The sequence below is a fragment of the Onthophagus taurus genome, chromosome 6 (genome assembly GCF_036711975.1).
Source record: "Onthophagus taurus isolate NC chromosome 6, IU_Otau_3.0, whole genome shotgun sequence".
Taxonomy (NCBI): domain Eukaryota; kingdom Metazoa; phylum Arthropoda; class Insecta; order Coleoptera; family Scarabaeidae; genus Onthophagus; species Onthophagus taurus.
Window position 1 is genome coordinate 26261823 of NC_091971.1, and position 12824 is coordinate 26274646.

Below are 12824 nucleotides of genomic sequence, written 5' to 3' on the forward strand. Positions count from 1 at the left end.
ACCCGTAGCTCATCATCCGAAATGTGAGACTTCTATATTCAGCGTAAACAAAAAAAAAAGTCGTAGAGTATAAGTTGTGCGACAGATTTCTACGGCTGCATAGTATGGATAATCGTGTTGATGTACGGAAGCAAGATGTATTCAAATAAAACTCAATACATAATTCTCGATATACAAGGTTTCATGGTCAACGAAGATCAGTTCGTACCTAAAGAATTAGCATCATGTGATAGTAACAAATGCATAACCCACCACGTTTTTCAACCGAGTAGCAGTATAGCTTCATTACCATCTAAATATAGGAATACTGCAAACTGGTTAATGACACATCATCATTGCATCGACTGGAAAGTTGGTTTTATCCATCCAATGGAATTCGACGCCATAGTCAAATATCTGTGTCGGAATGTCAAGAAAGTGTATGTTAAAGGACCTGAAAAAATTAAATTTTTAAGACATATTATTTCCGCGCCGATATTTGCGTTGGAAGGTAGTATCTATAAACTTGAGATGGGTATACCGAGCTGTGCTTTTCACTCGCGACGAAGAAGTATGTGCGCTCTTTCCAATGTACGCCACTTACAAGAAGTTGTCGAAGAGGGGGTGCAAAACAAGGATGCGAAAGACAGTCGGTGACTATAAAGCAGAGACAAGTCGTAATGGGGGATAGTTAAGAGCTGGTTGCGATGGAACAAGTGTTCACTGTGTTTGGGTGTTGGCCACTTACATCTGCCAAGAAAGTGTACAGCGTAATGAAAAAATATGAACAAGATGCCTCATTTGCGAACATTCCAGCTCGTGATTTAAAATATTTACCAACACAGTATTATTTCGATAAAGTACCATCTATGGAATTACGAAGAATTTGGACCCAACTACCGTTCGCCTACCAGCAATCGAAAATGTTACAAATGAAGTTACCGTGTCTTGAACATTATAATAATGATTGTGCGGAAACTCATTTCGATGGACCACCACCACCTAAAATGCATTGTATTAAATGTACGTTAGAAAAGAAATAAATGTTATTTTTTTATCCATATTGATGAGTTTTATTTAAAGAAACCTCTTCACCTCCCCTCCCCCCTCCCCCCTCCCCCCTCCCCCCTCCCCTCCCCCTCCCCCCTCCCCCCCACCGCCCGCGCGGGGGGGTGGGGCAGGGGTGGGGCAGGGGTGGGGCAGGGGAGGGGGAGGGGAGGGGGAGGGGGGAGGGGGGATTGTAACCCCCCTTGAGTCACGGGCGAAGATAAGGTCCGAACGACCTCGCATTCTCAGACAGTATGACCTCCCCTTGGGCCACAGGCGATAACAAGGAGAAAACCTGGACAACCTCGCATTCCCAGACAGTATGACCTCCCCTTCAGTCACAGGCGATAACAAGGAGAAGACCTAAACGACCTCGCATTCCCAGACAGTTGACCGGACAAATACCTGTTCACTAACCCGTACTTAAAGGTAGTGGAAAGTGGGTTACTCCTCACTCCGTGTACAGCAGTCGCTGAGTGATATAGTAGTGTACAAAAGACGATAATTCCTTAAAAAGTGTGTTTACAATAATAACAGATTTTGTTAAAAACTGTGTTTTTCCGACCACGAAGAAATCGCCTTCTGCTAGAAAACCATTTGAAAAGTAAGTTACATCAATACAATTTTTATCGGTTTTCTTCATGTATGTTTGTGATGATTTCAGGTATTAATTGTTATACGCTGAGAAAAGTGGTTCTTCAGCGCATTGCAAACCTGTCAGACGTGATAGAAAACCATTTGAAAAGTAAGTTACATCAATACAATTTTTATCGGTTTTCTTCATGTATGTTTGTGATGATTTCAGACATTAATTGTTATACGCTGAGAAAAGTGGTTCTTCAGCGGATTGCAAACTTGTCAGACGTGAGCGAACGTATAATTTTAATAAAATAATCCAAATTTTTTGTAACCCTTTTGATTCCTTGAAGTCTTTCCCATTATGCTTCACTTAATTGGTAACAGCCACGCTCGTGCAAGCGATAATACCGATGGTATGACCGACCCACTGGTTGCCGTGCTGCCACGCAATAACGACAGTACGAATGTTGTTGAGTCAAGCCTACCGTCGTTACCATTATATTGCAGCGGCAACTTTGACGGTTTGAGTCGTACCATGCAGGATTTCACTACAGACCCACCACTGTACGAGCAAATAATGAATGAGCTCCGGTCACAGCCAGGGAACGACAATGGTGCGATTGTTACCACCAGTCCAACCTTGTCGTCCTACGGCTTAACTCGCATCAGTATGGAGATACGAGAAGAAGGAACATATCAGGAAGTTGTTGTGCCACCTGAACCTGCTACCAATCAGGCCGACGTGGTACAACCACTTCCAGATATTGTACATACGGATGTCACAAGTCAAGCACCTGCTGAAAACCAGGTGCTTGCGGCACCGTCTGTACCAGCGACGGAAGACGTATCCCAACCCTCCGATAGGATATGTGTTTCGCCTGTCTTCTCGAGTGGACCCATACGGTACACATCCCGCCGTATAAAAAAACGCGTCAACTTGTTGTCAAGGGGTTGCGTGAAACAAACTACCCGCCCAAACCCTTCTCCTGCTTCACAAGACTCCTGTAGATTGCTGCGAAACGCATTAGCCAAACCTCCCCGTAACACACGAAGAGTACCTACACTCGCTACAGTAACCAGACCTGCAACGGTGGTTACATCTCCACCAGAGGTGACCATCGACATCCGTGACAGCCCGCCAACTATCACAACTATCCCACCACAAAATGTGGTGTTCCCACCACCTTTACCTATCCCTACTATCCCGCAGAGGCAAAATCTTCCAGCTGTAAATACCGCACATCCCGACCCATGGGTTGATGCGTTTCTGCATTCAACAACCAACTTGGCAAGCAGTCTTTTGTCCCAAGAGGATTTTTTCATCTTGGGCTTGAAACCTCAATTGCAAACCAAAGTGACGACTTTGGAACATCATAAGCGCCACTTCGTGAACGCGTTGAATGCAGTAAACCAGAATCCCACCGTCTGCTTTGCTGCTTCTTCAAACATCCTTAACATGTACAACACCAAAATTAACCTGTATAAGTCCCTTCTCAGGCTGCTGCCTGACAACGGTTAATAGCGTTTTTTTTTTGAAGCTCGTTCAGTTTTTTTGTCTCTTGCAGTGTTAACGTTGCAGGAGTTGGCTATGGAGAGCGTTAATTCGACGATTTCCCGTAAAGACCGTACGTTGCGGTTAGTAGATGTTTTACCAAAGACTCTACTACTAAACGTAATGTACAGCTGGGACATATGCTTCTGGCGTCGAATATCCCGAAAGGGCGATCGAATCAATCTTGGGGAGGTTTGCTTCCCCACCGTGGAACGCTTTGGAAAGAAAATGTCGCAAGGCACCGTACATAAGTTGTTCCACGGTTCTCCGGTTGATTGGAGTTCAACTTTCGGAGTGGGTCTTCAGTATCAAGCAAGGTATGTTTTTTATGAATCACATTTGGGCAACCTTTGCTATCGTTGTCGACGCCGCCTACACCATATTAGTATAACGAACGTTTTACAACTGGATTGTCGTGTGAAATTGCGCTCGAAAATAAAGTATGCATCTTCTGAACGATTGCAGACTATTATTTTAAATAAAAAATATTGGTGTGCGATGTGTTGTCGTGTGTCTTTGTTTCGAGTCTGTTTTAAACCACAACTTGAGGAGGATCAAAGTACTGAGGAATTGTCGGAGGGATGTCTCAGCAACTAATATGTTGTAGGTGGTTTTTTCAAATTTGTACACCATCCTTGTATGATACTGAAAATCGTTCGAATTGATGATATGACAACAAGTTCGCTTCCTTTTCACCTTTTCCGCTCCCATGCTTTTGTTTATATGTATTATTAATTATTTATTTGAATATTTACCGTATCTACTTATTGTTACCGCTCCCATGCTTTTGTTAATATGTATTATTAATTACTTATTTGAATATTTACCGTATCTACTTATTGTTAATTTAATACTAAGTAGTGTAAATTGTACTGTGACTTACACTGCTTTATTTTGTTTAATCACATAACATCTGTATGTGAATAACCCACTGGTGGTTCTACTACATCAACCATACAGATACTTTTGAAATCATGATAATAAATAATTTTGTAAATTTATGTATACCACGTCTTATTGTAAAATAAATATTGTGTAATATTACGCACGCTTTAAATAACTTTCAAACTCAATGTTAACAGTTTATATAGTTAAAGTGTTGTAAACCATTATTTTGAAACAATGATAATAAATAATCTGCTGAAATTTTTTGTATGCTACATTTTATGATAAAATAAACATTGTTTTCTACTACGACTTCATTTCTTGTTAATCTCCCGTTCAAGTATCACCCGTCAGCATGGTTGAAGACGTTAAGTTTGTTAGCCAACCTTTAACACTACCAATCTGTAATCTTCATAACGACTTCGCTGCAAATAAATTTAAACGACATAGCGAATTATTTGGTGGGGAATGTAAACGTGGTTTGATAATTGGTTCTTCGGGTGCCGGAAAAACAAACGTAATGTTAACTTTATTGACAGCTCTCAACGGGTTGCGCTTTTTGAATGTATATTTGTGCTCTAATTCACTCTACCAAATCAAATACGAATTTCTACGACAATTACTTAAACCTATCCGCTCTTGCGGCTATTATGAATACTCAGATGTCGGACGATTTCTACCACCGTCAAAGGTGAAAGAATATTCAATTATTATTTTTGATGATATTGCTCCTACAGAGCAACAGATTATCAAGGAATATTTTTCATACGGTCGTCATAGAAACGTTGATACTTTTTTACTCGCTCAAAGTTATAGCGCCATTTCCAAGCAGCTTTTACGTGACAATTGCAACCTTTTAGTTTTATTTAAACAAGATCTCACTAACTTGAAACATATTTACAACGATCATTTGCTAGGGGACATTACGTGGGATGATTTTGTCAGAATTTGTCGAACTTGTTGGGATACACCGCACGGTATATTAGTTATTGATTTAGATTGCGATAAAAATAACGGACGCTATCGGAAAGGTTTCGATGAGTACATTATACTGTAAAACCATTGACTTTACGACTGCATGCTCAGTCTCTGTGCGATCATTACACTATCACGTTGAACTATGAATCGTAATGTTGCACAACAGTTAATAGCTGCGCGAGAAGATGTTAAACATAAAATACGCACTTTGAAAGGAGATATAAAACAGAAGCAGTCCATTGCCGAAGCTCAACTCGCTCCACTGAAAGAACCTCTGACAGATATTTCCAAAAAATTACAAACTGTCAATTTATTAGCGCTCGACAATAAATTCGGGATAAAACGTGATTTATTTACCCCGAAAAAGGAGCAGTCACCAGATATCTCAGCCTTACTGGCTGACTTGCAGAAACCTTCTAAAGGACTTAATCTGGAAACTCCTAGAGTGAAACCTAAACGTAGAGTTACGTCAACACCCATTAAACCGGGAGCTAGCATGGATGTTTCACCGGAACTCGCACGGAGTCCGCAATTTCTCAGCGACGAAGAGGTGTTCGAGGGTCGAGATACTACACCTGAGGTTTCTGTTCGTGAGTCAGACACATCTTTAGATGTCTACGAGCGGGACGCTAGGGAGCAGTTGGCGCGCATGAAAGAGAATATGGAGGGAATGATGGAACAGACAGTTATTAGAGAAGCTTTAGGGCAGCTGGACCCCTTACCACGTACCTATGTTACGGGTTTAACAGTAGATGTAAATAACGAGTTCGATCAAACTTACGGTGTTCGTGCACTTACCGATGGATTGTATATCGCAAATCAACCAATAACGTTTGACGGGAAAAACATTTTGGTGGGTGAATTTACTTATACAGGAACACCGGGGTTATACGAGTTGTTATTCAAAAATAAACCGGGTAAATTTACTTTACCAGATGCGAGAAATTACAAAGATATCTTACAACGTTCGAATGTACATAAAAGAGATTATGACGCTTCAAAAAGTATCATAACTGATGATGAAAATGAAAAGTTTGTGAACATAATCAAACCAATTTCCTTGGGTCAAAGACCAAATGTGTACTGGGCTCGATATTGGCCAAAACCTAAAACTGGATCAGGTCACTTAAATAAGTTGTTAGTACCTGCTGCAATTAAAGAGTACGAATACTGGGACGACGTGAACGAATTAGTTGATCGGTTGCGTTTACTACTTGCTTCCGAAGCAGCAGGTCATACTGCTCATCATAACGAAATTATATCCCTCATAGAGGAATTACGGGAAGCGCAAGTCATTCGTTAAGGGTATATAAACTTTTTTCTGTTTCTGTGACGCTTCAGAAGCCAATATGCCTTTAAACCGTTTTGGTGAACATGGTTCTACATCTATCGATAAATTTGGTAAGCATGTTCACCACCATGTTATACAGAACCACATAGCAAGATCCGAAGTTCTACAACCTTCATCAACATTTATTTTAACTTTACGTGGTGATGGAGATGTTGATCCAAAAACAAAACTTTATAAAATCACAAACAAAAGTGGAATTACGGATTACATCAATTCTTTCTACGAAGGTATGATAAAAGATGTTGTAAAGTCCGCTCATGTTCAGTTACTTGTTAACGATATCGTTATTAAGTCGCTCCAGGGAGTCCAACTCAAACGCGGAGATACCATTAAGTGTAAAAATAATGCACCGATAGGAGGACTACCTTTTCTTGTAGAGTTGTTGATTGAAGGGGTTGTAGAGTAATGGTTAGTGTTAAGCGAGATCTCGTTAACGAACTACATGCACCTGCGAGACGACATTATCGGCGACGCCGCGTTCTGCTTCACGGACTATTGGATCTTTATCAAGCTGATTTGGTTGAAATGATCCCATATGCGTCGGTCAATAAAGGTTACAAGTATATACTGACTGTTATCAACGCTTTTTCAAAATACGCATGGGCCTTACCACTCAAAACCAAAACTGGGAAAGAGGTTACTCAAGCTATGAAGGACATTTTGCATAGTAAAAAGAATATTACTCCGAGCAACTTACAAACCGATAATGGGAAAGAGTTTTACAATAGCGATTTTCAAAAATTAATGGAACAACTTAACATTAATCATTACAGCACCTATTCCACTTTAAAAAGCTCGATTATCGAACGGTTTAATAGAACCCTAAAAAATAAAATGTGGAAAGAATTTAGTATGCAAGGAAATTATCGCTGGTTAGACTTACTACCCAAATTACTAAAATCTTACAACAACACAATACATCGCACCATTCACATGAAACCTTCAGCTGTTAATCGACGAAATGAATCTGCTCTGTTAAATACTGTATACAATTCCATTAAAGTTGTCGACCCCAACCACCATAAATTTAATGTGGGGGAACACGTGCGAATTAGCAAGTACAGACACGCTTTTGCTAAAGGTTACCAACCAACTTGGTCCAATGAAATTTTCACCATAGCGACAGTTCAAAATACTAATCCCAGGACTTACCTTATTAAAGATGGTAGAGGAGAACCCATTCTTGGAGCATTTTACGACGAAGAATTACAACGTGTGAAACACCCGGATGTATTTTTAATTGAAAAAGTTCTTCGTCGAAAAGGAAATAAAGTCCGAGTGAAATGGTTGGGAATGGATAGCTCTCATAATTCTTGGATTGCAAAAAAGGATGTATTATAATTTTTACACTAAGAAAATAAAAAACTTTTTTTTTAATTTCGTTGATTTTATTTCAAGTAACCTTTTTAACAACCTACTTTCTACTTTATATACAAGTTTTGTGATACAAGCAAGTATTTTTTTTTTTTACAAATTAACTGATCGCAATTTAACTAGCCATACATGTTTACGTTTAACAACTCCAATAAGTTGTCCAAAAGATCTTCCCTGCGTAGATCTTCAATAAGATAGTTTCCCCAAGCTAACGTATGACATCCATCCTCCATCACGTAACGTTTATCGTCATGTGCAGAGAGCGCCACTTTATTCTTTAGTTCTGTATACATCGTGTGATAGGAGGAGCGAAAGACATACATCTTTTTTCGCACAGAACCTCCATCTTCGATAATCCGTTTATATTCTGAAACACTTAAGTTTTTATCGATAACATACTTTTTCACACCCTTGGCACGCTTGACAACTCCTTCCAAAGTGTTAATACAATAAGCTTTAGCTCCTGTACCATAAAACGATGTTAATATCGTATTTGGGTACTCATCTTTCATTTTTCCAACTATCGGCGGCCCTGGAGGAATATTATGTCTGTTGTTTAACTTGTAATTAGAGGTATCGAACATCTCTATATTTTCTTTGATATCCTGGTATACATTCTCAGTAAATATTTCGAGAATTAACGAATCCGTATCTGTATATAACAATAATACGTTTTCACCATATTTCTCTTTTAAAAAATTATAAAAAAAGTTATAAATGACCGCTTTCGACAATTCCAGTACGCTAAACCCTACATACAGAGGTTTGTTATATTTGACCTCCACCTTCTGCATTTCAATGGCTGCCAAATTATGGCAGAAAATTTTCGATGACTTGAAAGTCGGCTTTGCGATAAGAGCTTCTGCACCGGGTCTCCTGTAACGATTCTCCCAATGTGACACTAATCGTATATCGACTCTATTTTCAACATTTTCCATCGTTTTCCCATACACGATATTATTCATTTGTTTATAATGATTTTTCCCAAATTCATTCGTAGCATTCATTCGTTTCTCAGAGTTAAAATCGATATATGGTTTCATCCACGGCGATTGTTGAAATTGCAATGCACGGTGTATTTTGGTTAGCTTAAGACCTTTTTTCACACATTCACGTAGGTTTACATAGTGAATTATGTATTTCGATTTATTTTGTAAGTTCGCAATCAACTTAGGATGCTTCGATCCGGGAGCGATTATGTTTTCGGGACAAAACGGTAGATCATCATGCTGGTTGTGTAACCTTTCGGGATACTCCAAATCCACTTCAAAGACATAACCAAGGTGTTCATCATCTAAACACTCCACATCTATATCTGCTATTTCTTGGTTCGACAACCATCGAAAACCGCCTGTTGGTAATTTACAACTCATTGCATACCCATACAAATTGGTAGCATCCAAGTATAGAATATATGATGATGGTTTTTCCGGGTTAAAATCGTCAAGGAACTTGTTGTTTGCTATTGCAGATCGTTTTACACACATACAGAGACCGCCTCTAATTCCTTTCTTAAAAAAGTGTAACATGTCAATGTCTGATAACAATTCTAATTTTACACCTGTCATTTTTAACAGAGCATCCCACCCAAACCCGGGCGCAGTATAATAATGGCAAGGATCCAGATTGTAATTCTCCAAAGATATTGTCCTGAAATTTTCAAAGACGTCAGTCAACATTAACACATCTGACGTCAAATACAGGTCACTGTATTCTCCCAACGTTGTACACTTAAATTTATTCCATACAGTCTGTGCTCTAGAGTATTGTTCCTTTGAAATATTACTTGAACTCAATATGTCGTAAAACTGTGTATGATCAGGCAATTTACTATACTCCAACTTTTCAAACGAATCTACGAACGAATATGGAAATACACCTTTCTGGCGCATCAATCTAAATTCTTCAGAGTCTTTGAATTTTTTTTTCACTTCCACACAATCCTTATCATCCAAATATGAAACCAACTTTTCCAAAGAACTCGCCATAAATCTAAACGAGTCGACGAATCTTATTTTCATAAACACTTTGCGTTTCTTTCCCTTGTTATCGGTTGTTTCTCCGACAACTATTTTTTTGGAAAAAGAAATATATTTTTCTTTGTTTTGTGCTATCACCTCTACTTCCTCCTTGTTTAGGGCAATACTTTTCACAAACATGTGGGCATCGTAATTCGACAGGTTGTGGAAAAACACAGGGATAAACATCGGTAATTTATAATTTATATTGCAGACGGAATGCGCAGGACCCCTATACAATCCTGTCAAGTGATCGTGATCACACACTTTCTCTTCTTTGTTTATTGGTTTATCACAAATGTGACATACGGAACTCAGTTCATGTACAAATTGGTCCAGACAGCTTAGCGGTATCATATCCTTTGTTTGCCTCAAATGTTGTTTATAGATCTCTATTACATCCTTCTCCAATCTTATAATAAATTCCAGAGCAGCGTTTCGCCCTCGGTATATTCGGAATTTCGATAAGTTATCATCGTAAGCACACTTAATGTAGTACGCAAACGCGTATGGTTCGTGTTCAAAACATCGGGCCGTATATGGTTTATTATCATCGTAAACTTTTCCTTCTTCGGGCGTTAAGGGTTTCAGAATCGCCTCGAAATCGGCGTACACCACAAACGGAACTTTCATTTTTTTTTCAAATCCTTCAAATTGTAAAACATTTTCCTTTTCTAGATGTCCGAACTTATTCACTTTTATTTGTTCGCTTGGTACTGTTGCTTTCACTTTTTTACAGTCATCCATCTGATGTCGTACCAACTTGTCTTCAGTTGAAAAGTATTGCAAACAACCCTCACAAATATATCTTTGATGTTCATGAGTCGATGATTGTGTATTTATCAGTCGAGATAAGTTTTTTATCCAACAATAGTGGTTATTCCCGAAATTGTCGCTGACTACTAATAAGTTTACATGACGCTCCCGTTTCTGTTTACATATACATACAGTTACAATATCATCTACCATTTTCTCTCCATTATACCAAGAATTTATACCATAGACGTTAATTGAAATGTTATTTTCTTCCTCAAATTTTGGTATGTCTCTGATGGGTACTGGGAATGTTACGCAGTCAAACTTTAATTCTGTTTCCCTATAATCTGGGTATGATGATATTCTTTGCGGTAAACCTGTGGGTTGGTACAGCGCGGACATCAGTGCCCAAGCAAAGCACTTATTATCGTTATTTTGCACATTTATTACCGCTCTCTTCCCTTTTATGGATGTCGGTAAGTCGATGTAGCTCGATGCTCTTGTAGGATTAAACTTGTTACAGTTCACTTCAAGATATAATATTTCCAACAAGGTCCAACCTGCAGTATTAACGCCTTTAGTTTCGCATTTTACTACTTTTCTATTCTTATACTCTTACCTGAGTCCCGTTCTTGGAATTCCGACATTTTCACCATAATCTCGTCCATAAAGTCCTCGTATGTTTGGTACAAGTCTACGGCTACTGTTATAATTTTATTTTTTGTGTTGAATGATTTGATTTCCACTTCTTCCTTCGTATTTATGAAATACAATCCAAAAATTTCCGTATTCACTTTTAAACTACCATTTACATTCCTCACGGACTGTATCAAACTGATAACTTTTTCTCTAATTCGGTTACTGAATTCCTTCATGTCTACGTACTTCCGTTCATGATCGCTCACTCTAAAACTACATATTTTATCTCCAAATATCGAATCTATTTTTTCTACACCATCATCTATTATTACGAAGGCTTTCTGTTTATGTTTGTTGCTGCGCAGATGTGAGGAATAACATTGTCTGGTTACGTGTTCATCACATATTTCACACACTATAACATCTCCTTGTTGATCCTCTTCCACCTTTCGACGTTTCCCAATACATGCTGTGCGTTGATGTCTCACAAGATTATCTGGTCTAGTAAACTCTTTGTAACACACGTCGCAGGTCAACATGTTCACAACACTCTTACTTCAATACTGTTGAACACGATTTTCTATCTGCTATTTAAAGCATACCTCCTCCGAAGTGGGGTTTTCAATGAACTCACGTCGTGTAACCTTCATTTCAGGTCACGTACAAGGTCAATGTCATGGTCACAATTAAGGTTGACTTCAAGGTCTCCGTTGAGGTCAAAGTAAAGGTCATTGTTCAGGTCAAGGTTACTGATCAAGGTCATGGTCACTAAACGTGATCTTGACCTGAGGTGAGCTCAAAGTAAAGGTCATTGTTTAGGTCTAGGTTACTGGTCAACGACCCCCTTTGCAATAGCCGATTCTGGAACCTCCTCCCAGAACCTCAGGGCAAGGTCAAGGTCAAGGTCACTCAACGTGACCTTGGCCTTGACCTTGACCTGAGGTTCTGAGAGGAGGTTCTAGAATCGGCTTTTATCTACTACTGTAAAAGTTTTTCTGTATTATGCTCCGGATATCGTTTTTTTTCAACACTCTTCTATTTTACACATTCTTGAAAAATTCTCCACACTGATGCATCTGGGAGCAAAAATGTTACAGACCATTACGTTACGGGTACAATTTGCTACAATTTTTGTTGTACAAGTTTTTCTGTATTATGCTCCGGATACCGTTTTTTTTCAACACTCTTCTATTTTACACATTCTTGAAAAATTCTCCACACTGATGCATCTGGGAGCAAAAATGTTAGAGACCATTACGTTACGGGTACAATTTGCTACAATTTTTGTAGTACAAGTTTTTCTGTATTATGCTCGGGATACCGTTTTTTTTCAACACTATTCTATTTTACATATTCTTGAAAAATTCTCGATATTGATGCTTCTGGGAGCAAAAATGTTACAGACCATTACGTTAAGGGTACAATTTGCTACAATTTTTGTACTACAAGTTTTTCAGTATTATGCTCCGGATACCGTTTTTTTTCAACACTCTTCTATTTTACACATTCTTGAAAAATTCTCCACACTGATGCATCTGGGAGCAAAAATGTTAGAGACCATTACGTTACGGGTACAATTTGCTACAATTTTTGTAGTACAAGTTTTTCTGTATTATGCTCGGGATACCGTTTTTTTTCAACACTCTTCTATTTTACATATTCTTGA

At 38.7% G+C, this 12824-nt stretch overlaps 2 protein-coding genes across 4 annotated transcripts; one reads left to right on the forward strand and one right to left on the reverse strand.

The window, feature by feature from the left end:
• The first annotated feature begins 1212 nt into the window (after positions 1-1212).
• LOC139430090 (uncharacterized) lies at positions 1213-4354 on the forward strand. 3 transcript variants are annotated; one of them, XM_071196725.1, is made up of 3 exons: positions 1213-1630; positions 1691-1771; positions 1832-4354. In XM_071196725.1, the coding sequence occupies exon 3, from the start codon at positions 1967-1969 to the stop codon at positions 3122-3124; it is 1158 nt and encodes a 385-aa protein (XP_071052826.1). In that variant the 5' UTR covers positions 1213-1630; positions 1691-1771; positions 1832-1966; the 3' UTR covers positions 3125-4354. The 3 variants fall into 3 exon arrangements, with proteins under 3 accessions (XP_071052826.1, XP_071052825.1, XP_071052827.1); XM_071196724.1 differs by having other exon boundaries at positions 1691-4354; XM_071196726.1 differs by lacking the exon at positions 1691-1771.
• Positions 4355-7864: 3510 nt separating this feature from the next.
• LOC139430130 (uncharacterized) lies at positions 7865-12045 on the reverse strand. The gene is made up of 2 exons (XM_071196781.1): positions 11139-12045; positions 7865-11079 (listed from the first exon to the last, which is right to left on the reverse strand). Exons 1-2 carry the CDS (start codon positions 11695-11697, stop codon positions 7865-7867), a joined length of 3774 nt encoding a protein of 1257 aa, XP_071052882.1. The 5' UTR covers positions 11698-12045.
• Positions 12046-12824: the final 779 nt, after the last annotated feature.